The following is a 26626-nucleotide window of genomic DNA, read 5'->3' on the forward strand; positions in this document are numbered from 1 at the left end:
TAGAGATGCACCGATAATAAGCATTTGTACAAGTACTGGTACTCGTGCAAAGGCTCCAATACTATAAGCGATACCTTTTTTGCGATTACGTTCCATGGACTTGTTAAATGAAGTCACAAGCTGCAATGAAATCAGGAGGTTCAAATCGCACTGATCTGCAGCTTTGAAATCGTGCTGAAGTAGTGTGATTTCAAAGCCGCACTGGTGTGAACCAGTGCTGACAGTTCTTCTGAGGCTTATTTCTCACAACGATAAAGAAACAGTAATAATTTTTCATGAGAAAAAAAAAAATTGTCAAGACACTAAAAATATGTATCGTTATTTTGGTCTTAAACTGGTATCGGTGCAACCCTAAATAAAACTAGCGATAAAGTATGAAAAGACTTAAATGGCATTGGGCTTGTTTGCACTATGCATGATGGTTCAACAGTTCTCAAGGCTGAACATCACCCGTCATGAATATTAGGATTAAAAACATGACAACATTAAATATCAAAACTTCTTATGAAAATAAGTTGAATATCTTGCCATTTCTTACCTCATTGGATCCACTGAATAAAGGCTCTCCAGTGTGCATTTCCACCAATATACACCCTAATGACCACATGTCTATCGCCAAGTCGTACGGCATTCCCAGCAGCACCTCAGGCGATCGGTAAAAACGACTCTGAATATACTGGTAGATCTTTAAAATAATAAGTTTGGGGATTAATAAAGTCATACAAATGATTAATATTTTGCTGCAATATCTTTTCTTTCAGGAGCCCCAAAAATAAATAAACCTTCAGTGTGAAAAATGGGTCAAGGTTAAGACACGGTAGTCTTCATTGTTAGGTGCTTCTCGAATAGATTTTACCACACTTGCATGGCATGCAAATCAAGCTGTGCAGCAAAAGTTAGGGTCAACTTTAGTTAGTGGTTGGGAAAAACTCCGGCACCAGCATTTCCAAACCCATCTTTTTGGTAGACTGCTTGGTTGGCAGCAGATGTGGAGAAAACTATAATGGTTATGTTCTTTTATCATTGATTTAGTAATCCACAACCCCCCCCCCTCAAAAACGATGAAGTATAGGGAGCCAAAGCAAAAAATACCTGTTAATTCAACTCATAGTTGACACTTATTAACGGATTCAGAAGGCACACTGTAGAGCAGGGGTAAGCCACCTCTGCTGTCAAACTATAAATCCCATCAAGCCTCTGCAAGTCATGACTGTGGCTGTCAGTCTTGCGACGCTTTATTGGACTTTTAGTTCCACAGCAGCTGGAGTCCCAAGGTTGCCTGCCCCTGCTGTATGGATCATCGCTCCTCTTCCTTAATATGCACACAAGTGACTCCATACATTTTCTGAAAGGTATCATAGGAAGAGTGATCTCTACAAATGTTACTTAAAGCTGAACTTCAGGATCATAATCACTTTTCAGCCTTCGCTCCCATTGTTCAAGGGCAATAAAAACATTCGCTTTCAAGCATAATGCCTTCCTTTTAGTTTTACTAATGTTTTTTTTTTTTTGCGTGATGTATTCACTGCCTCATGCAAAGAATACGTTGCCCAAGCACCAGAGGAAGTATCAAAGCAGGCAGCATACATCACATCCGATGTGGGCTTCGCAAAGGAAAAGGAGAACTAAGTGTTCCATGATACCTTGGGAATTCACTGATGTAGTGGGCATGTATGTGGGTGGTGCTCAAGTCTGATGCCAGATTTTGAGCGGATCATGACTCGGTGCTGTGTGGAGATCACACCCAGAGAAGGCAGTATATCAGCGCTCTGCTGCAAACTACTTGGGAGAAGAAAGAAATGCAACCAGGCAATTTCTCCATAGGGAGAAAAGATTGATGTCTGGTTCCAAAAAACAATAAGGAAACAGAATGAATAAAGCTGGGTACACAGCCCAAAAATTGTCCCCTTCAGCAGAAACAACCTGACCTCCAGTTAGTGTTTACCAACAGAAGCTGATTTAACAACCGCCTTCTGTGGAAGGGACATGCTGGAAAACTAACATCCAAGTGGCACTTGCAGCCAATGGCTGAAAGCACTGATCTGTGGATTCCAGCAAGGGGAGATTGCCACACCAACATTGTTTATGTTGGTACAGTGATCTGTTTCTTTCATTCAGCCCACTGGTTGGGGGGGACTGTTCGTGTATACCCAGCTTAAGGGACATGCTGGAGGGAGAAAGTAGGGTTTTTAGTAGGGATGCACCGATCCGGCTTTTTTGGAGCCCATACCGATATCTGGCGAGGTGAAATCGCCGATACCGAACCGATCCAGCGCTACACACAAAGCAAGCGGCTGCAGTACAGAGCAAAGCCGCTGCTTCATGTGTATGGCTCCTCCATTCACAGGCGGAGTGCATCTGATATCACTCCGCCCGTGAGCCGGACCTATACAGGAAGTAGCGGCTCCCATCCCATACTACTACTGCACCTAGTAAGGGATGGCTGAGCCGTTACTCAGCAAAAACCGTATCGGCCCGTGGGACGGCTGAACTTTACCGATCCAGCTATTTTGTCCGGATCGGGGTCGATTTTCGATCCGAATATCAGATCGGTGCATCCCTAGTTTTTAGCATTGTGCTGAAAGAAAAAGTACTGATACTGGCTGCCGAAAAAGCCTGCGATTTCAGTGCAATTTTACCAGGATTTTACTTTTTTTTTTTCATAAATCACGTGACTCAAACTGCATCAAAAAAGAAACACAGGTGCATTTTTGATGCGTTCTTGCGCTTTTAATGCATTTCAATGGGGAGGTTGGTGCGGTTTGCCAAATATGCAGCAAGCAGGATTTTTAACACTGCTTCAAAAAAGGTGCCCATAATGGCCAACAAATTTATATTTAAATTAATGATATAATTTAAAAAAGTGAAACTAATTTACAGAAATTAAATAAGAGGATCAATGCGCTACCAAATCAATTCCTAAAAAATCAAATAAATAAAAATAAAAAATTTGAAAAATAAAAAATAAAGAAAAAGCTGCCAATCTAAAATCGGTGTCCCCACCGTGAATTGATACCTGTATGGTGTAGACAATCGACGCTAATTCAAATCATAAATAAATGTGATACACTCTGTGACAATAACGATGTCCACCACTGTGAATAGTGCTCTATGTGATTAAACCTGATGCAAAAAATTCGAAGTAAAATCAATCCTCAATATAAAACTGTAAAAGTGAGCCTATACACAAAATATGTGTATAGGCTCGCTTTTACAGTTTTATATTGAGGATTGATTTTACTTCGAATAATCACATTTTTAATCACATAGAGCACTATCCACAGTGGTGGACATCGTTATTGTCACAGAGTGTATCACATTTATTTATGATTTGAATTAGCGCCGATAATTTACAGAAATATATTTTTTAACAACCGTCAATTTCAGTTTCGGCCAAGTGCATCCTGAATTTGCCCTTTCGGTGCCCCATTAGAAGAAAGCACTTTTCAACTTAGCTCTTCCCCCTGGCTGGAGTTCTGCTTTACATCAATTGATGTATGCATCAGAGATCTGCGGGGCCACCCTGCTTCTCATACTGAAGTTTGCCTAATAAGCAACCAGGCTGCAATTTAAAGCCCTACTTTATTGGTGTTGCAAGCGGAGGCAGAAAAACTCAAAGCTGAAGGCAGATTGGTGAACTGCAGAGGTGCACCAATCCACAGATTACACTGGGTGAGATTATTTCTTTCACCAGCACCAGGGGTTTTTTTTATAAGGTGTACACAAAACAGGCTCAAAGACTTCCAGCTTTCTCTTCCATCAGTGAAGAAAGGTGTCAAACCGGAGCTCACTTGCTGGACTTCTGACATCCTGCAGTCCAACTTCCTTGCAACAATCAGGTAAGAGGTAGGAATGGCAGGGATGCGCCCCTCTAGCAGTAATTTAAAAAAAAAAAAATTCCAAAAAAACATTAAAGGTGCCTTGATATGCTAGGTTTTCAATACCAGGTATCAGTTAGCAGAAATTGATCTGCTTCAATAAGTCGGAAGGCAAAGAAGAAAAATCCCAAATCATCACCCCTCCCCCCAAAAAAGCAAAGCAAAAAAAAACACAAAACTATGGCATAGCCTTTTTTACATGGTATCACCAGACTTGTATGGAAAACTGCAGATCCTAGGATGAACGTACCCTTTGCCCAAGTTGACAGGAGCTGCCAAAGTCCACAATCTTGATGGCACTGCGCTTTGGGTTACACAGGAGAATGTTTTCCGGTTTTAGGTCACAATGAATTATACTGAGCTCGGGAGTGGCCAAGAACAAGAGAGCCGTGCACAGCTGCTGAGCAAACTTGCGGGTTAGGTTCAGGGAAACGCCGCGAAAGTTTGTGTTTCTTAAAAGGTCATACAAATTGTAGGACAGCAGTTCAAACACCAGACAGAGATGGTTCCGAAACATAAAGTGCCGCTTTAAATGCACTGTAAGAAAAAAGAAAAAAACAATTACAGCCTGTCCAGGACTTAGGTATACTGCATCTGATTAAGCAAATAAAAGGTTTTGAAACAACAAAAATTATCACTGAAAATCTTCACACAAACACAATGGACATGCTGAGGCCCTGAGACCTTGTTATGCTGACTGGGAACCAGACACGATACAATGCAACATTGTGTGTGTGTGTGTGTGTATCAATATATATATATAATAACCCCTCAGATCTTCCAAATTAAAATGAATTTCTATGCAAATTCGGTTTTGCTTTAGTTTTGGATAGAGTGGTTAGAAACTCTGCCCAGTCAAACTTTCAATGAAACCCTTATTTATAGAACAAAAAAATACTTAAAAAAACGAAAGCGATTTCTTGAAATGATAGGTGGAATAAAAGGGGTTTCTAAGCTGCCTCTCCAAAACTAAACTCTGCCAGGTTCAATACTCACCAATATAATACTTCATTTCCGTGTCATGCTTGTTCATAAGCTCAAGAAGTCTCAGCTCTATTTGGGCCTGGTTCAAAAATGCTTTCTTATTTTTGATGATTTTAATGGCTACCCATTCTTGATCATGGTGATCATACGCCTTCACCACCTAGGAGATTATACAAAATAAACAACTTGTTAGAGACAACGCAACATTCTGAGAAACCTACAGAACAATGCTGTTTAAAATTACACTGTTAATACAGCCAATAAATTATCAGGGGCTGTAAAAGGCATCAACAATAACATAAGAAAGATAATGTGCCAGTTATTAGTAGCAGGAGGTCGGATATGGTGGTGGCTTTTTATGCTAAGAGAGAAAATGAGCTTTAGGGCCTGTAATAATGTGATTTTGTTATATATCGAACGCGTTTTGCATTTCTATACAAGTTGATGAGAATAAAGAAAAAGTTTTGAAGGTGATAAACTTGAGGTCAGGAGGTAGTCAACTGCAGGTCAAATGTTCCGGGTGGTGAGTTCTGAATAGGGCTGAATGATAGTCGATATATCGACTATCGTTCTGTGGGCGATATTCATATCGCCGAAGACACGATATTTACCATTAGGCAGGGAGAAGTCGGGACTCGGGGGGGGGGGGGGGAGGAGGAGGACACACAGTGCTGGCAGCCGTCCCACACGTTCAGCGGTGATCAGCGCGCCGTGAGCAGCTGCACAGCTAACCAATCATGCGTGCCTGCACATTTGATTGGTTCCCTGTGCCGCTACTCACGTGATTGGTTCCCTGTGCCGCTACTCACGTGATTGGTTCGCTGTGCCGCGCTCACCGCTCCGTCAAGAGAACTAGCTCCAGGGTGGCAGAGGGAACGTGTGGGACAGATTTCATGTCGGGTTGTGTTTTTCTACCTCCTACCACAACTGAGTCCCGACTCTGCCTAATCCTGTCTTCTGCATTCCACCCAGAGAAATATCGCAATATATATATATATATATATATATATATATATATATATAGTTGAAAACTAAATATCGCAATGTTCTTTTTTTCACAATATCGTGCAGCCCTAGTTCTGAATGACCTCAAAATTGGCCCCTACTTAAGCCATTGACACAGACTCTCAGGCCTCCTTCATAAGGGCATACTATAGCGCACACTTCCATGCAAGGGCCATGCCAGCCGGCCCAAACGCACATTCCCACTAGGACCATCACTCCAGGATTTTTTCGGACTGGTCAGCCGGAGCCAGTAAGTCAAAAATCAAATTTCTCTTCCGTTCATTGACTGACACAGCTCCTGATCTTCTTAACCATTGGGAAGTGTCAAAGCAGTGTTAAACATGAGGGGGTGGGAACAGTGAAAAAGAATTTCCCAAGATTAACTATTGCCAACCAGATAAACAGGAGCTCAACCAAAACAACTAGAGCTCCCCCGAAACAAAATACAACCTCAAAGAGGACCAGGTCCTCTAAACAAGCAGCCTGCAAAGCCTTGCGGCCAAAGGAAGCATCCACAGATACCACCTCATCCACTTTATAGAACTTTGTGAAAGTGTGCACCAACGACCAGGTGCCTGCCTTTCAAACCTTCGTCACTGAAGCCTGATGACTGAACACTCAGGAGGCACTGAGCGCCCGAGTAGAGTGCACCTCGACAGGGAAAGGAGGAACCTGAACCTTGATGGAATAGGGCCTGAATCACCATCTTTCTGATCCATCTGGAAATGGTCGCAGAGGAAGAGGACAACCCTTTCCGAGGCCCATCCCTAAGCACAAATAGGGAGTCCGATTTCCTAAAAGACTTCGGAGCTGCAAGGTACACCCTAATCGAACGGGCCACATCCAAGGCATGCAAAGCAGTTTCCTTCGGATGTTTTGGCCTGGGACACAGGGAAGGCAACACATCTTCATTCAAATGAAAGTCAGAGACAACCAAAATTTTGCAGAGGACGCCTTCCCAGCCGGGCAGGCTGGCATCCGTAGTGACCACTGTCCAATACAAGGGGAGGAAGGATTTGCCAAGCCGAAGCACAAAGCCCCCATTATCAGGGACTCTTTCATTCTCCGCCTCAGCCGGATCTGATCATCCAGAGACTGCGAATTCTTGTCCCGTTTGGCCAGAATCTCCCTTGCAGACCTCCAATGAAACTGTGCAAACAGAACCGCCTCGAAGGTAGACACCATCAGGCCCAACAACCTCATGCAAGTCCGGAGGGATTACCACCTGCTGGACAGCAGGAGATGAATTACAGCCTGCAGTTTCTGGACATTGTCCAGAGGAAGGAGCACTCTGGCTAAGGCCCAGATAGTCCAGCTTTGTGGACGGAACCAGAGCAGACTTCTGACAATTCAGAATCCAGCCAAACACCCTCAAGCTTGTATGGTAATTTCCAGGTTTTCCACCAGAGCAGAAGGAGACTCTGCTCGCAGAAGGAGGTCGTCCAAGTAGCCCAGTACAGCAATCCCCCATTGGCGTAACAGTGCTAGCACCAGGACAAACACTTTTGTGAAGACCCAAGGAGCTGAAGCAAGACGAAGCAAGGGTAACGCCACAAACGAATGATGCTCCTCTCACACGGTAAAGCAGAGGAATCGCCGGAGACCGACACATACTGGAATGTGAAGGTAAGCGTGCTTGATGTCGATGGGAGGCAAGAAAAATCCCCCTAATGCAGGGAAACCCCCTACTGTGTGAGCAGACTCCATTCTGAACTTCTGCAGCCCCACAAAGCAGTTCAGCGACTTGAGGTCCAGAATTGGATGCACCTTGCTTTCCTTCCTGAAGACTAAACAGGCTTGAGTAAAACCCCTGAAAACGTTCCGAAGTCGCAACAGGGAGCAACACCCTTAAAGAAAAAGGTCTTGAGCCACCTCAAAAAGAGCCTGTAAGCGGACCGGAACAGTAGCACGTTGGAAGGAAGAAACTTACCTCCGGTAAGAACAAAATTTGATCTTGTAGCCAGACCGAATTACCTCGTGGACCCACCTAACTTGTACCAGAGGAGTCCACGAGTCCAGGAACCAGCGAAGACGCCCCCCCCCCCCCCCCACCCCAGATACGGATGAGGGTGCACCTTCATGTTGAAGGGGCCTTGTCCACGGGTCTGGAGAAGCCCGCTCTTAACTTGCCTGACCAAGTTCGCTCGGATCCTCCAGAAGTGTTCGGGTCCCTCGTCAGTTGACCCTGAGGGACGAAAAAACTTCTTAGGAGCCGAGGAGGGAAGCCCACTTTTACGATGAGGGTCCTTGCCCTTAGTAGCCTGCGGAATAAAAAGGTACTCAACCCACCTGTGAGTCCTTTAATGATGTCCTCTAGGGTGGCACCAAGCAGGCGATCTCCTTGAAAGGGAAGATCAGTCAAGGCCTTCTTAGAAGTCAGATCCACAGACCAGCACTTGAGCCAAAAGACGCGCTGAAGAACCACTGCCGAAACAGAACAGAGCAGAGCCACTAGGGGAGCCGCATCCAAAGAGACATCACAGAAACTGCAGCCCCTGGACCAGCTGGTTCGCCAGCTCAACAAAGGCAGGGGAGGAACAACTCCCCCTCCAGGTCACGGCACAAAAGCCAAACCCATTCGGTCAGTCTGCGACACCAGGGCAATAGTGAATATTGGCCTCAGTGCAGAACCAGCCAGGGTGTACATATTGCGGGCCACAGCCTCCGCCTTCCTGTCAGCCGGGTCATTAAAGGCTGTGGACTCTTCAACCAAAGTTTTGCCTTGTTTAATCTGGGAACCGGAGGGTCCACCACCACTGGAACAGTCCACATCTTAAGAAGGGACTCCTCATAGGGGTATCGCCTAGCAAAAATCGCTTAGGGACCCCAAGGGGACACTTTGGTTGTGCCCACTATTTAATGATAATTCTGTCAAAATTGGAGGGGAAAGGGAACACCTTTTCCGTTCTGGAAGGCTTATGACTGCCAAAGAGAACCTGCGCCTTCGCCGCAGCTTCAGTTGCGTCCTCCAACTTTAAGGTCTCACGCACAGATACAATCAGTGCGTCCACCAGCTCCTTTTCGTAGGAGGTTGCAGAAGTGGAGGAATCCTGCTCACTATCTGAGGATTCAGGGCGCATGGTCGCAGACCCGGCAGGGTGATCCACGTCCACAACAGCCACATTTGATTCAGGATCTGATGAGACAGATGAGGCCCCTCCACCAGGGGCAGAAATGAGATTCAGCACCGGCTCCCACCGCCGAAATTGCAGCCCAGAGGGTTCAACTGTCATGGCCGCTGCTATTTTCAATGGGAAACCACTGAAAAATGGCTGCCAGACTACACAAATATGGCCGCCGAGCATTAAGCACACAGGCTACAAGAAAATGGCGGCCCCACAAGGCTCCCAGGAGGGATCCCTAGGCTTCAGAAAAGGCACAGGGAGGAAGGGGGGGGGGGCTGGCAGGAGTCTCCACCAGGTACAGCCCCCCCACAGCCGATCACAAGCAGCACGCCCCCATGACCAGCACAGCCCCCTGCCCCCACCCTAGGAGGTGGACCAGGCCACCCCACAGCCCCAGCGTCAGTGGAGGGGAGCGAGAGTGCCCACCGGGTCCACCAGACTGATGATGGGGGTGCCTAATGGGAAGGAGGGAAACCCAGGGGTGGGTCCGTCCTCCCATGGAGGGGCAAACGCTCACCCCAAAACACCCCAGGGGAAGAGGTGGGACAGGACAGTTACCATACCAGGAACTAGGGAGGCACTGGTCCAAACAGAACCTCTCCATCGAAATGGGGGGGCTGTTGGCTAGGAGGAACGCTCCGACTCAGGCCGAGACCAGTCGTCTGCGACCTAGCGAGGCGTTTAACTCACAAGACAGCCCACATCCGGTGGGGCTATGGCGCGGCGGACCTAGCGCAGAGCTGAGGTCTGCGCACGCTGGCCGGACTGGGGTGACCACTGGATCTAGATTATCCAGCCTGTCACCTAGTCTGGCAGCTGATTGTAGATCTCACAGGAAAAAAATCCAGGAGAAAAAAGAAATTGCCAGGACCAGAGATCCCAGTAAGGAACTAGGTCCTTACTCCTAACTAGGCAGGAAAAAAAAAAAAAAAACACATAGTACCTATAGCAGAGAGCGGGAGTATACCCCCTGGGACTGCCCATAGGCGTAGCCAGACTTTTTTTCTGCCTAGTGTCCTACTCCTGTAGGGGACAGTATAACCCAATGGTTAAGAAGATTAAGAGCTGTGTTCGTCAATGAACAAAAGAGAAATAATGGTGGCCACACAAAATATTGACACTTTGGGCCCAATTTGGACATTTTCACTTAGGGGTGTACTCACTTTTGTTGCCAGCAGTTTAGACATTAATGGCTGTGTGTTGAGTTATTTTGAGGGGACAGCAAATGTACACTGTTATACAAGCTGTACACTCACTACTTTACATTGTAGCAAAGTGTCATTTGTGTCATGTGAAAAGATAGAATAAAATATTTACAAAAATGTGAGGGGTGTACCCACTTTTGTGAGATACTGTATGTGTATAGAGATACATATTCTATCTTACAACAGTTTAAAAACATTTGTGACTTATCACATCATACCTGTCCAAACGATCCTTTCCCAATCAGTGAATCTATTTCATATCTGTCCATCCACTTTTCCCCATTTTTCACTATGTAATCGTAATTATCGTCATCAAATCCATCATTGAACACTTTCCTTTCTTTCTTCGTGCTAGAGTCTTCAGGTGGCACTTGTTGGGCACGGCGCTTCTTCTTAGCATAATAAACCTGGAAAGTAACATATTAAGTATTAAAAGTTAGCCATCTTCAGAGGCATTAAAGCGGTTGTAAACCGCTGCACTTTTTTTTCCCTTACCTGCAGGGTAAAGACATAATGTTCCAGTATGCATTGCATACTAGCAGATTATGTTATCACTTACCTGAAAAGAAAGCATTCCAGCGATGCGTTTGCTAAAGGCAGCGTTCATCTCTACCAGGTCTTCCTTGCGGGTTCTGACTGGCCGGAGCTGTTTTGACGTCCCTCCCGCGCAGGCGTGCGGGAGCCCTTAGTCATGGCACACTGCCCCTGAAGAACCGGCATGGGTGGTTGTACCCTTCAGAGCACATGCACCAGTGACTTAACTGGCTGCTAGCTCAGTAAATATCTCCTAAACGGTGCATGTTTAGGAGATATTTACACTACCTATAGGTAAGCATTATATATATTAATTTCAGGTGCATTAATTATTTTTTAGTCAGTTGTAGGTTAATCAACATGCACAAGAAACAAATCCAGTAGTCACCACCAAATTCACAGTTAACCGCTTGCCGGCCGTCGCTAGCATGTGAGGGTCTAGGGAGCGAGCGCGCGCCACCGGAGGCGCGCTCCCGCTCCCATACGCGTGACCGACGGACCCGATGTCCGCCGGTCACTCGGCGATCGTCGGTGCAGAGGGATAAAGGCAGGCGGCTGATGTAAACAAGCCGCCTGTCATTCTCCCCTGTGTAGGAATAGTGATTATACGGTTCTACTATGTAGGACCGTTGATCACTGTTCCTACACCTCAAGCCACAGCCAATCACAGTTAGAATCACGCCCCTAGGGACACACACCACCCCTCCCTCTCAAAAAAAGTTGACCCCTTCACTGCCAGTGTCATTTTACAGTAACAGTGCATATGTATAGCATTGATTACTGTAGTAATAGCACTGATTACTGCAGTAATGTCACTGGTAACCCAAAAAGTGTCAGAAATGTCAGTCAAGGGTTCGATCTGTCCGCCGCAATGTCGCAGTACTGCAAAAATAATCGCAGATCGCCGCCATTACGCGTTAAAAAAAACAACAAACAAAAATGACAAAAATCTTTCCCTTTGTCAGTAAACGCGATAACTTTTGCGCAAACCAATCAAAATGCGCTTTTTGCTATTTTTTTTACCAAATATATGAAGCATTAAACAAATTGGCCGAAAATGTTAAAAAATTTTGATTTTTACATATTTTTTTTTTGGGGGAATTTCATATAAAAAAAATGTGAAAAATATTATTTTTGCAAAATTTACGCTCTTTTTTTGTTTATAGCGCGTGATCAAAAAAAATCGCACAGGTGATCAAATACCACCAAAAGAAAGCTCTGTTTGTGGGAAAAAAAGGGCGTCAAATACGTTTAGGTACAGCGTCGCACGACCGCGCAATTGTCCGTTAAAGTCACGCAGTGCCGAATCGCAAAATAGGCCCTGATCAGGAAGGGGGTAAAATCTTCCGGGGCTTAAGTGGTTAAAGTTAGACGTGCGGGTGCCAACTCATTGCAACAGGTACCATGCAGACTGGTGCAGTTCAATTTGCGATGGTGCTTGCACTACTTCTTACATGTTCCAGTGCGTTTTGCAGCCCATTCAAATGAATAGGCTATAAAAACTACAACATGAGGGACCGCATGGGAACGTGCCCATTCCAGTGTAAACCGGCCTTAAAACCACAAACTCTCCCACCATGCCCTATGGATTTGAGTTGTAGGAGCATGTATTAACAGTAATGGAGAGCAATTCTTTTGATTTAGGTAGGAAAGGTTATTGGGCACAAATAAATGTGATTACTGTACAATGGTGCTAAGACGAATAGTGGCAGGCATAAACAACCTTTAGTTGTGCTTTAATCCTGGGCCAGCAAATAAAACTATTCGAGGCACTTTCCCAGAAACAACATGTGGTACACGAGTTTGGGAAATGGCTGTTTTTATTAGAGCATTATCACACAGGTGTTTTGCTAAATAACAGATTTTAAGATGGATTGCTGGCTATTAGATTGGGCTAACAGGCATTTAAGTTGAATTTAACCAACCCTGCCTTCCTCTATTTGATTGCACCATCTGCAGAGTTTAATATTTAAACAGAACACAATTGGAAAAGGGGAAAAAAAAAACAGAAGTAATGTTTAACTTCCAACATAGTAACAGTAAATGACCACAAACTAGATAGAAAAAGGGGAATTATTCAAAGCAAAGGAGCACAGAATGGATTCAATTTTCCTGATAATGTGCATCATTAGTGGCTTACAATAGGTAGAAGGTACATACCTATGATGTCACTAAACAAATCTGCAGCTTGTTTGCTTGGTTCACCCAAGCCAACCCAAATGAATTCCAGACATTAGAGGGGCACCGAAAATTCAGGATGCACTTGGCAGAAACCGAAATTGACGTTAAAAAAAAAAAAAATATATATATTGTCGGCCATGATCAGCACCTTTTGAAGCTGTATTCAAAATCCTGCTTGATGCATATATGGTCAGTTCAAAAAAAAATGCACTTCCCAATTGAAACGCACTGAAAACACAGCAACAACGCATTAAAAATGCACCCATGTTGCCTTTTTCATGCATTTTTTGAGTCACATGACCTATGAAAAACACACCATAAGCACAGTAAAATCGGGGGTGTTTTTGGCCAGCCATTATCGGCACCCTTTTTTCTTTCGGCACAACACTAAAAACCGAATTTTCAGCCGACGAAATTTCAGTGCATCACTACCAGACATGGTATGTTTACATAGTTACACTGGTCCAGGTTGGACCAATAAAGCAACGTATGTGATGACAAAACTTGGCACCCCAGATGTTTTAGAACTACATTTCCCATGCTGCTCACCTACACTGCAGAGTCCATGAGCACCATGGGAAATGTAGTTCCAAAATATCTGGGATGCCAAGGTTCACCATCACTGGATACCATAACAGGCCAACAAGCCTGGAATCACTGTTGTAGACACTGCTACTCCAGTGATCCTAAATTGTTCATGGGTCTCCTGCTTAACAGCCAGCCTGATGCACTGTGAATACAGGAGATTGGAAGCTTGACACAGGCATCATTTAGAGAACACCTTGCATTTTCTGACTGACAGAAAAGCGTGCTCTAATTGGATGAGGTGGGTTGGTGACGTCACACTGTCCACCTTGTCCAATCAAACAAAACACTTTGAATTCATTCAAAAATGCAAAGCATTCTCTGAATGGCGCCCATGCTAAGCGACAACCTCTTGTGTTCAGAATGTATCAGGCCAGCCCCTCAGCAAGGGACGCAGAAGTGGAGATACCTGGAGTAGTGGAGTGGTGTCTACTTCAGTGATTTCCAGCTTTCAGGGGCATCAGCCAGGTATGGTAAATTGCATAGTTACTTTGGTCCTAGCAGGACCAACTTTACTATGAAAAAAAATATACCATGCCTGGAATTCTTCTGTAACAAAACGCTCACTGACCACCACTTGCAACAGAGCCATGAAGCTCATTAAAAGTGCTAATCAATTCTGCCTGTTGGAAAACCTCAGCAAACATGTCCGTATGCACACACCGTTATCACTGTGGCCACTACCTGCCAGATTCATCATCTTTCATTATTCAGAATGAGAGATCCGACACCCATGGACAAACAGCAAGGCCAATAAACACACTCGAAGAATCAGGGATTCGCCAGGCAAAGAAAATTGCATTCTGAGTGAGCACACCCATTCGGTTACTTTAACTTTAAATGCACATTTTGCCTTTATACCTTTAAGATCAGGGGGTTATTTATTAAAACTGGAATGTGCAAAATCTTGTGCAGCTGTGCACCTAGAAACCAATCAGTTTCCAGGTTTTACTCTTCAAGCTTAATTGAACTGATTGGCTACCATGCACACCAGAGTCTGAATGCACGTTTTAGTAAATCTCCCCCCCATGTAACTATGCAAAGTTGCATACGGTCGAAATTGTGAAAAGGGAAAAGAAGGATAATGCAGGACTATTCCCCAGAAGGCACTGCATGGGTATTTTTAAACCTGAAGTTCCTTCATATAAAATTTGCCACACATATGGAAACCATATTAAAAAAAAAAACTTGTCAATGTGAAAACCCAGTCTGAAAAACTTCAAGGAAACTTTTCTGCTTCCCAACCTTCCCCAGCATGTGGATCTTGAGTGCGCAGTGCGCAGGTTAATTAATGGAAATGAGGTGCAGATTTTTAGGACAGAAAAACCAATATAGGTGAGTGAAAACAAAAAGAACCACAGAGGGGGCTATTATAAACCAGATTCACATACCTTCATTTTATAACAAATCAACTAAACTTACCTCATTAATGTGCTTGTAAGTCTTTATCAAGTCCACTGAAAGCTTCCGTAGAGGTGCAGCTGCTGAATCTCGGAAGGTTAATGGAATCCGCCGTTGTAAAATTGTCATGTCTGGCAGGACCTGAGAAAGAGACAGACAACAGTGAACATAAAATAAAACAGATTTCATAATTCCTGAAGAAAAAGACTACGTTTAGTAGGCCTCTCTTTCTGCTGATGCCATCCTCCTCCAAGACCAGCTTACTGAGTGTTTTAAAGATTAGACTATTCAATATCCTACCTTTTAAATACTGCCTCCCCAGCACTCCCCATTGCCCTGCTCACATTTAGGCAGTTATTGCAAAGTAAATAATGTTCATTGTGGTCAAATCAACGCAAAGCTTTGGGTACCCTGTGTAAACAAGCGGCTAATAGGAGGGAACTCTGTCCTCTACCGACAATGCCCAGAGCATTGGAAGCCAGCAGATGATGTCACTGTTCCCTGTGATTCAGCTTTACTTGTTGGACCTCATTACAGACTATACAGCACATTGTAGAGATGTTAAGGCAAAGAATAATATGGAAAAGGGTATTTACCTTGCAATTTAAAATGTTTACAGTGCAATGAAGAACACTAGAGGCAGCATTTAACCACTTGCCGACCAGCCACCGTACTTTTACTGTGTCAGGTTGGCTCTGTCCAGCGAAATTATGTACCTGTAGGTCGTTTCGTGAGACAGCTAGTGGGGGCGCACGCGTGCCGATTGGCCACAGAGGGAGCCAATCAGCGGGTCCGGCGGACGCAATGTTCGCCAGGCACCCACGACCGCTCCCCATGGAGACAAAACGGCGGTCTGACAATGTAAACATGGCAGACTGCTGTTCTGTCAGTGATGAACACAGGGATCCTGTGTTGCTCCTATTTAGAAACACAGGTCTGTGTGTTCATCCAGCATGTCCATCCCCCACTGTGTTAGAAAGCACTCCCTAGGGACACACTTAACCCTTTGATCAACCCTGGTGTTAACCCCTTCCCTGCCAGTGTCATTACTACAGTAATCAGTGCTAAAAATTTGCACTGTTACTGTACCCTCACTGGTCCCCCCAAAAGCATCACTTAAGTGTCCGATCTGCCTGCAGCAATGTCACAGTCCCACTTAAAATCTCTGATCGCCATTACTATTAAAAAAAATAAAAATAATAAATAAAAAATGTTTCCACTATGTTTGTAGACGCGATAACTTTTGCGCAAACCAATCAATAAACACATCAAAATACACTTATTAGGATTTTTTACCAAAAATATGTAGTAGTATACATATTATGAAATGATGAAGAAATTTAATTTGTAAGGGTCCTTTCGCACGGGCGATCCAATCAGATCCACCTGTCAGTTTTTTAGGCGGATCTGAGCCATCCGTGTCCGATCCTGTCCGTGAAATCTGGACGGATGGAAACCCTATTTTTCCATCCGTTCAGTGATCGGATGGGATGAGAGCGGACAGGCGGTCCGCTCTCATCCGATCCCCCATAGAGGGCAGCAGGGGCTAAGACACCTCCCTCTCCGCTCTGCAAGCGGAGACGGAGCTGTCATCCGGCGGCTCAGCGGGGATCACGGATCGATCCCCGCTGAGCAACACGGATCCGCCTACGGACCGTGTGAAAGAGGCCTAAATGTTTTTTTTTTTTTTTTTTTTTTTTATTGGGAATGTTTTAATGGCAGAAAGTAAAAAAATATATATTTTTTTTTTATCAGCCTGTTGTATAATTAAACACAAGGCTGATCTGCAAATGACATTAGCCATGAGCTACTCCTCACGTTGGCAAACAGTGGTCTAAATCAACATCTGTATTGCAAAACTGAGATATTGAAAATTCCTAGGAGTTTGATCCTTCATTTACTTCCCTAGCTATAAGTGTACACAAATAAGGCATTGTTCACATTATCGTGGGTCTGCGAACCGTGTTTGTGCATTCATTTGAATGGGTTGTGTCTGCGTTTCGTGCATGAAAAAGGTTCCTGCGCCATTCAGAAAATGTAGCGGCCGGGAAATCGCATGGTGCTTTTCCACCGCCGTTCCGTCACCTGCACCTGTGTTTTTAGATTCATTAAAAATGAATGGCAGCCCCGTGTATTTTTAAACCGCAGCGCATTTTGGCTGCGGGAACAGGTGCAATTCCCGCCCTGCATTAGTGTGACCAGGCCTACCTGATAATGATGAAATGCACATAGACCTGAACACTTCCCGTTTTCCTGGTGCACTACAGGACATGGGTTTTAACTAGAGATCGGCCGATTATCAGCAAAGCTGACATATTGAGGGCCGATCTGCACAAGGTGGCCGATATCACCGATCCTTCGGAAAGTGCTGTACCGGAGTGAAGCCTGCAGCTAGAGGCCTCACCCCAGTACCGGCGTCCATAGCCGACGGTCGGCTGTCTTGTAATGGCTGAGAAGCCGCTTGGCTGTCATTACAAGGAGCGGGAGGGGACGTCCCGTCCCCCCCTCCCCTCCCGCAGCTCGCCCGGGTCTCCCGTCCCACCGGGAGACCCGAGCAACCAGCCTGCACGGCCGCCAAAGACCCAAACAAAGTCGCATTCAGCTCTGATCGGGTCTCCATGCAAAAACCCGGAAGTGATGTCATGACATCACTTCCGGGTACTGGCACCAGATTCAAAATAATGACAGCATTCAATACAGCCAAACTTGGCGTTTTGAATACTTTATGTGCAGAGGAGGGTTTGGGGTCTTTTAGACCCCCAGATCCCTCCACAAGAGTACCTGTCAAATAAAAAAAAAAATTTTTTAAGTGTACGAAAATATCGGCCGATACCGATATGCATTGGCCAAAATATCGGAATCGGCAAGGAAAAATCGGTCAATCACTAGTTTTAACATGCCGCAATCGTGATGCTTTGCTTCGTGCCTGCGGAAAAAACTATCCACCCTGTTGCAATCATCCAATGGAGCCCTTTCTAGTGAATTGGGAAGCGCTGCAAACGTCCAGTAACGGAATTGGGAAACGATGCAAACGTCCAGTAACCACATGCAATGCATATATGGTTGCAGCACATTTGTTCGACAAAAATGGGGTTAAAACAGGCAGCGAGAAGATGCGACATCACCTTCTTACCACCTCACCTCTAAAAAGACAGAACACTCTTCAGGGGAGGGTTTTGATGCACGCCACGGGGAGCATAAACTTTCTACAGAACAATTAGCTTGTGTGCAAGGCCCCCTAAAATATGAATATATATCTTTATTATAAACAAACAAGGAAAGAGCAATGAAAGTTTAGGTATGTGAGTGAGGGTTACCTGCTGATGATCAGCCATTGATGATTGGAGGCCGGAGAAAGGAGCGTGGCTGTGCTGGCTCGACATGCTTGCCTCAGTGGGGACAAAGGCAAAAGGGGCAGCCAGACACACAGAGGAGGAGGACTTGCATCCTGTACTGCTGCCACCTGAAAGAGTAAGATAAAACATCAGCGCCCATAAATCAAGAAATTCTGGTTACACCAAGTGGAAAATGGCATGTGAGCAATATAAATATATCACATAAAAATTGTAATACTTTATGGGAGAGGAATGTAGGTGAATTATGTTCAAGACTATGAAAATGACTCCATTATTAGCCTATAAATAGATTTAACGATTAACGAGCAACTAATTAAAAAGTATCTTCTGCATATCTCAGCTTACAGTTATCCAGAGTAGTTTTTCCCAAATGTGAAGTACCCGAATTCCAATAATAGCAGCAAGACCAATAATGTTGCCATACAGGTTGATCCAGTAATGTCGCCATACGTGCCGATCGCTCAGTTCTCAAATCACTGTCATTCATTACTCTCTGCTCCTCCAGCGCTCAATGAAGCACCTGGCTGTGGAGGGGTCGGGAGCGGCTGGCTCAGGCTCTCAGCAGCACATTGAAAGGTTAAGCACCAGTGTCCAGCCAGGCATCTGGGGAGATTACTACATAACTGTCAGGATTCCTGCAGAGACTGGACCGGCTCTGTGACGTCAGCTGACAGCAGACATTAGCCTGCCATCGACTGAATAAGGGTCACAGGAGTGCAGAACTAAGTGCACTCCTATGACCCACAGGAGAAGCATGGCCAGAAGAGACTGAGCACAAGCAGAGAAATTATATATATATATATATATATATATATATATATATATATATATATTATATATTATACACACACACACACACAGGGTTTGACAAATTTGCTTGGAATATAGGAGCCAGCTAAAATCTTAGGAGCCAGTTTTTTTCCCCACGCATGCCAAAAGACCAGCTTCTGGTCGGATCAGTTGCCATACAACAGGCTGAATGGCGGCAAGTTTTTATTGAACAGGCTGATGCTGCCTGGCATTCAACCCGTGTGTACTTGGGCTTGATGGTGTGATGGGCAGTGGCTCACTAGGGAAGGACAGTGCAGCAAGGTGAGGGGTAGACAAGAGATCCAGTGATCCAATAACTCACGCCACCTTAGGCCCCTTTCATACGGGCACCTCCGCTAAGCGGAATCCGCTGACTCAGCGGGGACTTCTCCACTAATCCCAGCTGAGCAGGCGGATGACAGGTCCTGTCCAGTCCGCTATGCACAGCAAACACTAACACAGTCCCGCTCTCCACTGTAGGGCAATCGGATGGAAATGGACTGCCTGTCCATTTCCATCCGATCCACCAGATGGATGGAAAATAGGACCACCATCTTGTTTTTGGCAGAAAGGATCAGATGGCGGCTTTCGTCAGCAGACATCTGCCACTCCGTAGAGGAGACTGAAGGGTCCGATCAGGTCCACCTGAAAAACTCCAAATTGTAGAACAATTCTCCTGCGCTCCAGTGAAATGTGATGGAGGGAAGAGGGATACTTCGGACTTGAATGGGTAAAACTTGTGGTCTTGCTGCCCCCTCAGGATCATGGGAATCCGAAACCAACTGGGAAACGACAACAAAAAGAAAGGGCTGCACCAACCTAGTGCATTACCACTATAAACATTTATTAAAATATTAAAAAGTATATATTCTTGGCTCTGAGGAAGGGGCTCACCTCCGAAACACGTCAGCTTAGCCACAACAGTTTCATGCGGTACACTGCATGCCATCCAGCATCGCGCAGTAACCTTGGCTACCACGGAGATCATATGTATATATCATGTTGATGTGTGTACATACACACCTGTTTTGTGAGTATAATATATACTTTATATTTTAATAAATGTTTTTAGTGGTAATGCACTAGGTCGGTGCGCCCCTTTTTCTTTTCGTTGTCGTTTCCCGTCTGAAAAACTGACAGGTAGACCTGACCTGACAGCCCATGTGAAAGGGGCCTTAGGCTGTGTGGCATGACAGGAAGAGAATAAAAAATAAAAAAAAAAATTTTCATGGGGGGAAAGAAAAAAAAAACGCTTTCTTTGTGAGGTTGTAAATGGAACTGAGGCCATTTCAACCAGCTGCCCCACACTCCTTGTCCACTCACTGGTAAGGAAAGAGCACCAGATAAAGCCCGCAACACCTTCAACCTCTTCTCTTTCTAAAGAGATGGGCGGGCAGTGAGAGCAGGCAGGGGATACCCTCAGCGCCGCCAGTGACTACTTGTTGCAGCCCCGGCCACCACAAGAGGGCGCCAGTCTCCTCGCGGGAGACTTGGGATGTCTGGCCTGGGGAGAGGACACCTGCCACAGTGTAGGCCAGGCTGCCAATTCTAATCATCAGTGCGACCTGGTGCCTGGGTTTGTCCAGCCCTGTATATTATATACAGTATCTCAATGTAAAGTAGTGAGTGTACAGCTTGTATAACAGTGTAAATTTGCTGTCCCCTCAAAATAACTCAACACACAGCCATTAATGTCTAAACCGCTGGCAACAAAAGCGAGTACACCCCTAAATGAACATATCCAAATTGGGCCCATTTAGCCATTTTTCCTCCCTGGTGTCATGCGACTCGTTAGTGTTACAAGGTCGCAGGTGTGAATAGGGAGCAGGTGTGTTAAATTTGGTGTTATCGCTCTCACTCTCTCATACTGGTCACTGGAAGTTAAACATGGAACCTCATGGCAAATTATTTTGAGGATCTGAAAAAAAGAATTGTTGCTCTACATAAAGATGGGCTAGGCTATAAGAAGATTGCCAAGACCCTGAAACTGAGCTGCAGCACGGTGGCCAAGACCATAAAGCGGTTTAACACGACAGGTTGGACCAAGGAGGTTGCGTGCTCATGCTCCGCATCATATCCAGAGGTTGTCTTTGTAGCAAAGTATCATTTCTTCAGTGTTGTCACATGAAAAGATGTAATAAAATATGTACAAAAATGTGAGAGGTGTACTCACTTTTGTGAGATACTATATTATATATACACACACACTCAAAACTGCATTACTGTGATTCACAGGAGTACAGCCAAACCTTTAAGATAACCTGCACTGAAATACACACGTCACCTCTTCCTGAAAAAGCTAGTAGACAGAAGGGGGAGGGGCAGTAGGTAGATTTCCATTAATGGAATAACCAGTTACACATTGAACTGGTCGGTTTACTTTCACAGATTTATGGATGCGTCTGCTTTGACTTTTCGTGTAACTGAGGAAGTGGCATATTAGCCATTACATGTGACTTTTGTATTAAATAAATCGAATGTTAAACCAATCTAATCACGCTGACTCTGACCTATCCTTGACCATCACTACACGAAACCGCAGGCACCGCTGCAGCACCAGTGTTTAACAGGCTTTTCGCTTTAACACTGACAATCATCATACCATCCTGATACCTTGTGAGGACCGAGGATTGGGTTTCACGGGGAATAAGAAGCAACCTCATATACGCTGCGTGGAGACGGGTATTCTACACGTGAGCACTAAATAGTTACATTTATTATTATACCTAGTCAATCACCACCTCGACAAATGTTAGCAACATAAATTCTATTTTTCCAGAACACTAAATGTTTCCACTGAGCTGTACGGTTCGGTACAGTTCAGTACGGCTCGGAGCGGTACACCTTTGGGGCTTTTCCACTGCATGGTACGGCTCGGTATGGCTCACTTTGGCGCTTTTCCACTGCATGATACTGCATGGTACGTGTTAGAACGGTTCGGTACGGTTTGGTACAGCGGCGCTTTTCTACTACATGGTACGGCTCGCTTAAACAGTACCACCTCGGTTGGGGTTCCAAGCGGGCCGTACCTATACCATATCCCACAATCCTTCGCATGCAGCCTTGATTGTTTGTCACTACTAGCCACTGATTGGTCAGAGAATCGTTGTAATCCCACCCACTTACTACTTTAGTGGAAAAGCAAACCGAGCCGAGTAGAGCCTATACAGTGCTGAAACGTGCCGACTCCTACCACGCAGTGGAAAAGCAAACCGAGCCGACCAGGGCAAAGCAGTGCCGAGTGGAGCCGAGGCGGTACCTGCAGTGGAAAAGTGCCACTTGATCAGGCTTGCGTTTTCACCGCCAACAGTACCTCAACAGTGTAGCTCCACCCTGTTAGTATGGTACTAATGTGCTTGGTACCCCAACGAAAGGGTCCCAAAAAAGTGGTACAGTACTGTTTGGAATTAGGGTACCATTCACTACACCATAAAGGATCCCCTGCCTCTCCTTTATTTCAGTGGACACCCCTCAGAGGCTCCTTTTTTTTTCCCCCCTCTGTGTACCTTTGAAGGCCACCAACCTACAGACACTGCTGGTTGCTTGGCAGTCCTTGTACCAGATCAAGCATGCAGACTGGGAGTTCTAACCTAAAGCAGCAAAGTAGACAGGCAACCAACACTTTTAGGTCAACAATTTGTTAAGAGCGATAAGATACCCAACCTGAAAAATCATAGGCAGGGAGACGTGCCCATCTTTAAACAACCATTTGAAGATCTCACTATTCACCAATTTGAAGACATAGAAGCTAACCATTTGTCTTTTCTACACAAAAACGGAACAGACTTTTCCTTAAAAGAAAAAAAAATAAATAAAAATCACAACACTCATTATGGTCTCTTAGAGGAGGCCTTACAAAACCAATGCCTGCCTAGTTGTTGAAGTAGAAGGTGGGTGAGTCTGTGATACAGGTTTTTTACTTTAATGTATAGAATTGCATGTAGGTAAAAAAAACCTTGAGGATTTTGAACCACTTTAAGCGTCCACAGTTATGCCATAGGGATGCCTTGAAGTTGCCTCCCTATGGCATTTACATATGCAGTTACTGCTCCATTTTTACAACAGCTTTGTATCGGCACAACTTACAGATAAAGACCTAACGTACTTTTGGGGGGGGGGGTGTACTGCTTGTGTCTGTACTGGCTGGGGCCTCTTTCCAAAATGGATAAAAATCAAAAAGCATACAGAGACCAGAATCCAGGACAGCTCTGAAAAATGACCACTTCGTGGGTCATAATGCAAATTGCCTATTCATTGTTAATTAGACGTTCACAAGACCATTCTAGAGGCACAGAAATCAATATTGAAATACTAATTTGGCCTTTGTCAAATGTATCCAACTTAAAAGTCGCAAAACATACAGCAGCGTGAACCTAGCCCATGTGAAGGAGCAGCTGTAAAATGGGGGTCGTCTCTATCCTTCAGGACCTGGGGTTCAACAGCCAAGCCGTCAAAAACAGCGATTGTAAAGCAGGATGGAAGATTGGTCCTTGGGACAGCAGATCCTCCCTGAGAGGAAGCTGCCAAGGAACGTCAGTGAAGAGCCGCACCAGATCGACGTACCCAGCCTGGCGATTGTCCAATTGAATGCTCACTGAACAACCCTGAAGACGACCCATCCAGTCTGATCGTTCAGAGTGCCAAGCCATTGGGAGTCTGGACTTTTCCAGCGTCCAGATCCCCCGAGTACAATGCTTCCAAAGGACGCCTCTGCAGCTGAACAGGCTGGCATCTGTGGTGACCACTGTCCAATACAAGGGAAAGAATTTCTCAGCTGGAGAACGAAGTCACCATATCAGGGACTCCTTCATACCCCGACTCAGCCAGATCTGATTGTCCAGAGACTGCGGAGTCTTGTCCCATTTGGTCAGAATTTCCCTTTGCAGGGACCTCGTATGGAATTGTGCAAACAGAACTGCCGGGAAGGTAGACACCATCAGGCCCAGCAAACGCATGCAAGTCCGGAGGGATGACCATTTAATGGACAACAGAGGCGAATTGCAGCCTGCAATTTATGAAGTTTGTTCAGAGGAAGGAGCACTCTGGCTAAGGCTGAGTCCAGAGTCAGGCCCAGATAGTCCGGCTTTGTGGACGGAACCAGAGCAGACTTCTGAAAATTCTGCATCTAGCTGGCAGAATTTGTATTGTCATCTCCAGGTTCTCCACCAGAGCAGAGGGAGACTCACTTGCAGAAGGAGATCATCCAAGTAGCCCAGTACCGTGATCCCCTGTTGGCGTAGCAAACCTAGCACCGGGGCTAACACTTTTTTAAAGACCCGAGGAGCAGATGCGAGACCAAAGGGTAACGCCACAAACTGATAATGCTCCTCTACCACAGTAAAGCAGAGAAAACACTGGTGACTGGCACATATTGGAATGTGAAGGTAGGCATCCTTGATATTGATAGAGGCGAGGAAATCCCTGACGCAGGGGTGCCACCACCGTTCGCATTGACTCCATTCTGAACTTCTGTACCCGCACAAAGTAGTTTAGCGCCTTGAGTGCAGGGATTGGTCGCACTTTGCCTTCCTTCCTGGGAATGAGTTTCAGTAAAAACTCTGAAAACGTTCTAAAGTTGGAACCGGGACAATTCCCCCTTGAAGGAACAGGTCTTGTACAGCCCCAAACCGGTATCTCAGGAAAAAAATCCAGGAGAAAAAAAATTTCTATCTAAAATTTTTTTGCCAGGACCAAGGATCCCAGCAAGGAAATTGGTCCTTACTCCTGACTAGGCATACAAAAAAAACTGAGTGGCTATAGCAGAAAGCGGGAGTATCCCCCCCCTGGGACTTTCCATGAGTGTAGCCAGAATTATTTTCTGCCTAGTGTCCTACTCCTGTAGGGGGCAGTATAACCCAATGGTCATGAAGATCAGGAACTGTGTCAGTCAATGAACAAAAGAGAAATATGCTTTTTTTTTTTTTTTTGGTAATGGACCTGTAAAGCATTACACCCACAATCAGCATATAGGGGTGTAATGCCATGGACTGTCTGTATCTATCTGGCCATACCACCAATTTGGGCAAGCAGTTACACTGTAACAGGAAGACTTAATCACTACCACAACACCGTGGTAGTTCATTGAGAACTACAAGCCAAAAGCCGCTAAGGCTATCGGACCTTGTCGTTTTCCCACAGAACACGGTTTTTGGCAGACTGACAGCAACCTGGGTGGGGGGGTTGAGAATTGGGGGGCTGGTGCATCTGTAACATGTTACACCCTAAATATGGGTGTAAGTTGTTCCAAAAGGTGAACTTATCCTTTAACCCTTGCTGTTCAATGAGACTTTTTTCTCCCCCATTTGCGTTAATACTCAATGAGCAGCCTTGCCCAACTTAAAGATGAAGCAACTTGCCTCATATCCTATTAGTCCAGCTCACAGCAATGCGCTGCAGTGTTATGTGTTTTAGAGCCGGTTCACATACCGTATTTTCCGGCGTATAAGACGACTCCCCTAATTTTCATCTACTGGTAATACTTATACTTAGGTTACCTTGGAGATATTATACTCGGCGTATAAGACGACCCCCCATTTTTATAGGGGATTTTTTTGAGGTTCAAAAGTAGTCTTATACGCCAGAAAATACAGTATATGCAATGACAGACCTTGCATGTGATTCGGAGCGCACTGTTCTGTAAAACACATGCGATGTCTGTGTCATGCAAATTCAGCCATACAGAATTTGCATTGTATTCGGACAACTCGCAATGGACCTTTTTTTGGGTCAGCACCAGAATCAGATTGCCTGGGTGTTAACACCTATGCGATCCAATTCATGTCCGAACTGACAATTAGCACTGATCTGGGGGTGTCGTTAACTTTGTATTGACACCCCCAGCCATTGGCATACGGCAGTGTGAACTGCCTGCGAGTTTATTTGTGATGTGGGAACCCGCAGTTGATTCACAGGGTTCCCGCATTGCATATGTGTGAACCGGCACTTAAAGCGGAGTTCCACCCAAAAGTGGAACTTCCGCTTTAAATAGTCCTAACCCCCTGACATGCCACATTTAGCATGTCTTTTTTTTTTGGGGGGGGGGAGCGGGTACCTAGTTTTTACAGGTACCCGCTCCCACTACCGCTCGGAGCGCCGCAGCGCCCTGAGCGGAAGTTCTCCTCTCTCCCTCCCTCCCTGCAATCTTCTGGGACATGTCAGAGGTTCCAGAAGATTGCCGGCCGATCACGACGCGCAGCGCAACTCGCGCATGCGCAGTGCGTACCTGGCTGTGAAGCCGCAAACTGTCACAGCCGGGTGCCCACATCAGTGATGGCGGCACCGCAGAGCAGAGAGGGAGAAGACAGCGCATCGCTGGACCGTGGGACAGGTGAGTGAGCGGTTAGGCTGGAACTCCGCTTTAAGGGGAAAAAAAAAAATTTTTTGTGACGCATAACCCCGCAATAACGTTTTCATTTCAATAAAGATATAAAAAAAAAACTAAAACAAAGCGCAATGCACAATACATTGTAGCCCTCACCCACAGTGCACACTAGCAGCTGCGCAGTGACACGTGTTGCTGTAAGATTGGACACATAAGTGGAACTGTCCTGCCATAAGGCCCA

The 26626-nt window shown here is 45.3% G+C and overlaps 1 protein-coding gene across 4 annotated transcripts in view; it reads right to left on the reverse strand.

Annotated features, from left to right (window-relative positions):
* Window positions 1–26626, reverse strand: part of LOC309568112 (dual specificity tyrosine-phosphorylation-regulated kinase 1B-like) — a 156646-nt gene that overhangs the window by 20425 nt on the left and 109595 nt on the right. For all 4 annotated transcript variants that reach the window (XM_082273712.1, XM_082273711.1, XM_082273710.1 and 1 more), the window contains 6 exons: window positions 18216–18361; window positions 14920–15039; window positions 10416–10604; window positions 4875–5022; window positions 4129–4415; window positions 539–685 (listed from right to left, as the gene is read on the reverse strand). In XM_082273712.1, the coding sequence (XP_082129838.1) occupies window positions 539–685; window positions 4129–4415; window positions 4875–5022; window positions 10416–10604; window positions 14920–15039; window positions 18216–18281 (957 nt within the window). In that variant the 5' untranslated portion in view covers window positions 18282–18361. The remainder of the gene's footprint in view (window positions 1–538; window positions 686–4128; window positions 4416–4874; window positions 5023–10415; window positions 10605–14919; window positions 15040–18215; window positions 18362–26626) is intronic.

The sequence above is a fragment of the Pelophylax lessonae genome (genome assembly GCF_965119305.1).
Source record: "Pelophylax lessonae genome assembly, chromosome: 12".
Taxonomy (NCBI): domain Eukaryota; kingdom Metazoa; phylum Chordata; class Amphibia; order Anura; family Ranidae; genus Pelophylax; species Pelophylax lessonae.